Raw genomic sequence first — 2,500 nt, 5'->3', positions numbered from 1 at the left:
TAATAACAACAACATCAGTAAGGATTGTTGGAAAAGAAGTTTTATTCGCCGGTTCCGTCGATAATAATCGTAATAGTAATAGTGACATCGTTGACATCGTCGACGTCGCCAAAGTCAAAGCAACCTTGTCATCGTCATCGTCATCGTCATCGTCGTCCTCGTCTTCGTCCTCGTCGTCGTTGTTCTTTGAAAAGAAGAGAAGGAGAAGAAAGATAGCAGAGACCACGAGGACGGCGACGAAACGTCGTCCCTCCTCCTCCATCTCCTTCTCCACTTCCTCCTCCTCCTTCTCCTCTTCCTCCTTCTCCTCTTTCACCACTACCAGTACTACTACTACTACTACTACTACTACCTCTTCCTCCTTCTCCTCTTATTTCACGTACACCGCCCTACTGAGATAATATCAACCCGGACGATAGACGACCGGGTCCTTTTCTTTTTTAACTCTTTCTCGTTGTCCTTATCGTCGTCCTTGTTGTCCTTATCCTTGTCCTCGTCGTCCTCGTCGTCGTCGTCGTCGTCGTCGTCGTCGTCGTCGTTGTCGTCGCGACGACGGTCGGCGTTCGGCCGGCGTACCTCGCTGCTTTACGAATAGTAGTTGTTCCTCTCTTTCTTTCTTTCTCCTTCTTTTTCCCCCCACCACACCGACTTCTACCCCGCTCATTCGTTCTCCATTTCTCTCTCTCTCTCTCTTTCTTTCTTTTCCTTTCGTTCTCTCCTCCTATAGCTTCTGCTATACCTCAGTTCTCTCCCTACCTACTACCTACCTAACTACCAACCAACCACCCACCACCCACCCACCTATCTATCTATATCTATCTATCTACCTACCTACCTACCTATCTATCTATCTATCTATCTATCTATCTATCTATCTATCTATCTATCTACTTACCTACCCACCCACCCTCCTACCTTCCTAACTTCCTTCCTTCCTTCCTTCCCTCCCTCGTCCCCTCCCTCCTTTTCTTCCTCCTTTCACGGAGGATCCCGCTGTCCTGAGCCATGGCGTGCTGCCTGTCGGAAGAGGCGAAAGAGCAAAAGCGTATCAACCAGGAGATCGAGAGGCAACTACGTAGGGACAAACGAGATGCCAGGAGAGAACTCAAGCTTCTATTACTCGGTAAGTAATATTTATCTACTTATTTATTTATTTATTTATTTATTCTTTTCTTTTTTTTTCGTTCGATATATAATTTTTTTCTCGATTTCTTTTTTTTTATATTTTTTTTTCTTCCACGTTTTCTTTTTCTTTTTTTTTTCATTTTTTTACTTTGTTTCATCGGCGATCTTCTCACTATTCGATAATAACTCTCTTTCTTTTTTCTTTCTTTCTCTCTCGTGGAATTTCGAATATCCGTACCTAACCCCCTTCTCTCTTCTCTTCTCTTCCGTTATCGTCGGCGCGTGCGACGAGAGAACCGATGGAAAGGCGTCGTCGCTTCGACGACTTCGACCGAACCTACCGTTCCCTCCCCTCTCTCCTCTCCTCTTCACTTCTCTTCACTTCTCTTCTCTTCTCTTCTCTTCTCCTCCTTCACCACCCACTTCTCTCTCTCTTCTCTCTCTCTCTCTCTCTCTCTCTCTCTCTCTCTTTCTCTTTCTTTCTCCATCTATCTACGTCTCTTTGACTCTTCCGTAGTTCCGAGTATACCGACAGCTTTTTTAAGTCGTTTTCTTTCTCCTCTTTATTTTCTTCTTCCTCTTTTTCTTCTTCTTCTTTTTTTCTTCGGAACCCGTGGCCGCGCAACGACGCTCGCGCCACGGCTCGACGGATTCTTGGAACACCTATCTCTATCTATCTTTATCTATCTATCTATCTATCTTTCTCTCTCTCTCTCTTTTTAACTCACGTTCTCTCTTTCTCTCTCTTTCTTTCTACTCCCTCTCTCTCTCTCTCTCTCTCTCTCTCTCTTTATATTTCCCTATTTCTCTATTTCGTTACGCGACACACGAGCATTCCACGTCCGCGACTTTCGAAAGATCGTTTCGTTTCATTCATACGTACCGTAAAGTGCGACGATCGACGAAGTGGCCCTCCTCCCTTCTCATTCCCTCCTTTCCCCTATCCTACTCTCTCTCTCTCTCCTCTCTCTCTCGCTCGCTTGCTCGCTCTCTCGTTCGCTCGTTCGCGCTCGCTCGTTCGCGCTCGCTCTTCTTCGTGTCGTACTTACCCCCTCCCCCAATCCACACCATATACACCACTCCTCTCTTCCTCCTCCTTCTCCTCTCCAGTAGACGACGCGTACGTTTCGCCTCGTACGCGTACCCGATCGAACGCGATCGTAGTTGAGCCGGCCCGGCCGGCGCGGTTTACACACTGACCGATTCCATTTTTCGTAAACGTAAAGATATTTATTTATTTATTTATTTATTTATTTATTTATGTGCATCTCATTCTCTTATCACTTCCTCGTATTCTTTTTCTTTCTTTCTTTTTTATATTTTTTGAAATCTTTTTTTTTTATAAGAGAATGTGAATACGAAAGGATAACGAATT

At 45.0% G+C, this 2,500-nt stretch overlaps 1 protein-coding gene and 1 long non-coding RNA gene across 14 annotated transcripts in view; one reads left to right on the top strand and one right to left on the bottom strand.

Annotated features, from left to right (window-relative positions):
- Window positions 1–498: 498 nt before the first annotated feature.
- Window positions 499–2,196, bottom strand: LOC122633093. Its single transcript, XR_006328024.1, has 2 exons — window positions 1,883–2,196; window positions 499–681 (listed from the first exon to the last, which is right to left on the bottom strand). It is a non-coding gene; the product is annotated as an uncharacterized LOC122633093 (long non-coding RNA).
- LOC122633081 (guanine nucleotide-binding protein G(q) subunit alpha) overlaps window positions 844–2,500 on the top strand; it is a 25,528-nt gene continuing 23,871 nt past the window's right edge. For 6 of the 13 annotated variants that reach the window (XM_043820604.1, XM_043820613.1, XM_043820603.1 and 3 more), the window contains exon 1: window positions 845–1,123. In XM_043820604.1, coding sequence (XP_043676539.1) covers window positions 1,006–1,123 — 118 coding nt within the window. In that variant the 5' untranslated portion in view covers window positions 845–1,005. Of the gene's footprint in view, window positions 1,124–2,500 lie in introns of all 13 variants that reach the window. The other 7 variants (XM_043820608.1, XM_043820611.1, XM_043820606.1 and 4 more) reach the window with 3 other exon arrangements.

Source organism: Vespula pensylvanica, chromosome 11, assembly GCF_014466175.1.
Source record: "Vespula pensylvanica isolate Volc-1 chromosome 11, ASM1446617v1, whole genome shotgun sequence".
NCBI classification, from domain to species: Eukaryota; Metazoa; Arthropoda; class Insecta; order Hymenoptera; family Vespidae; genus Vespula; species Vespula pensylvanica.
The sequence above is the reverse complement of the archived record's forward strand: the minus strand, read 5'-3'. Positions and strand labels throughout refer to the sequence as shown.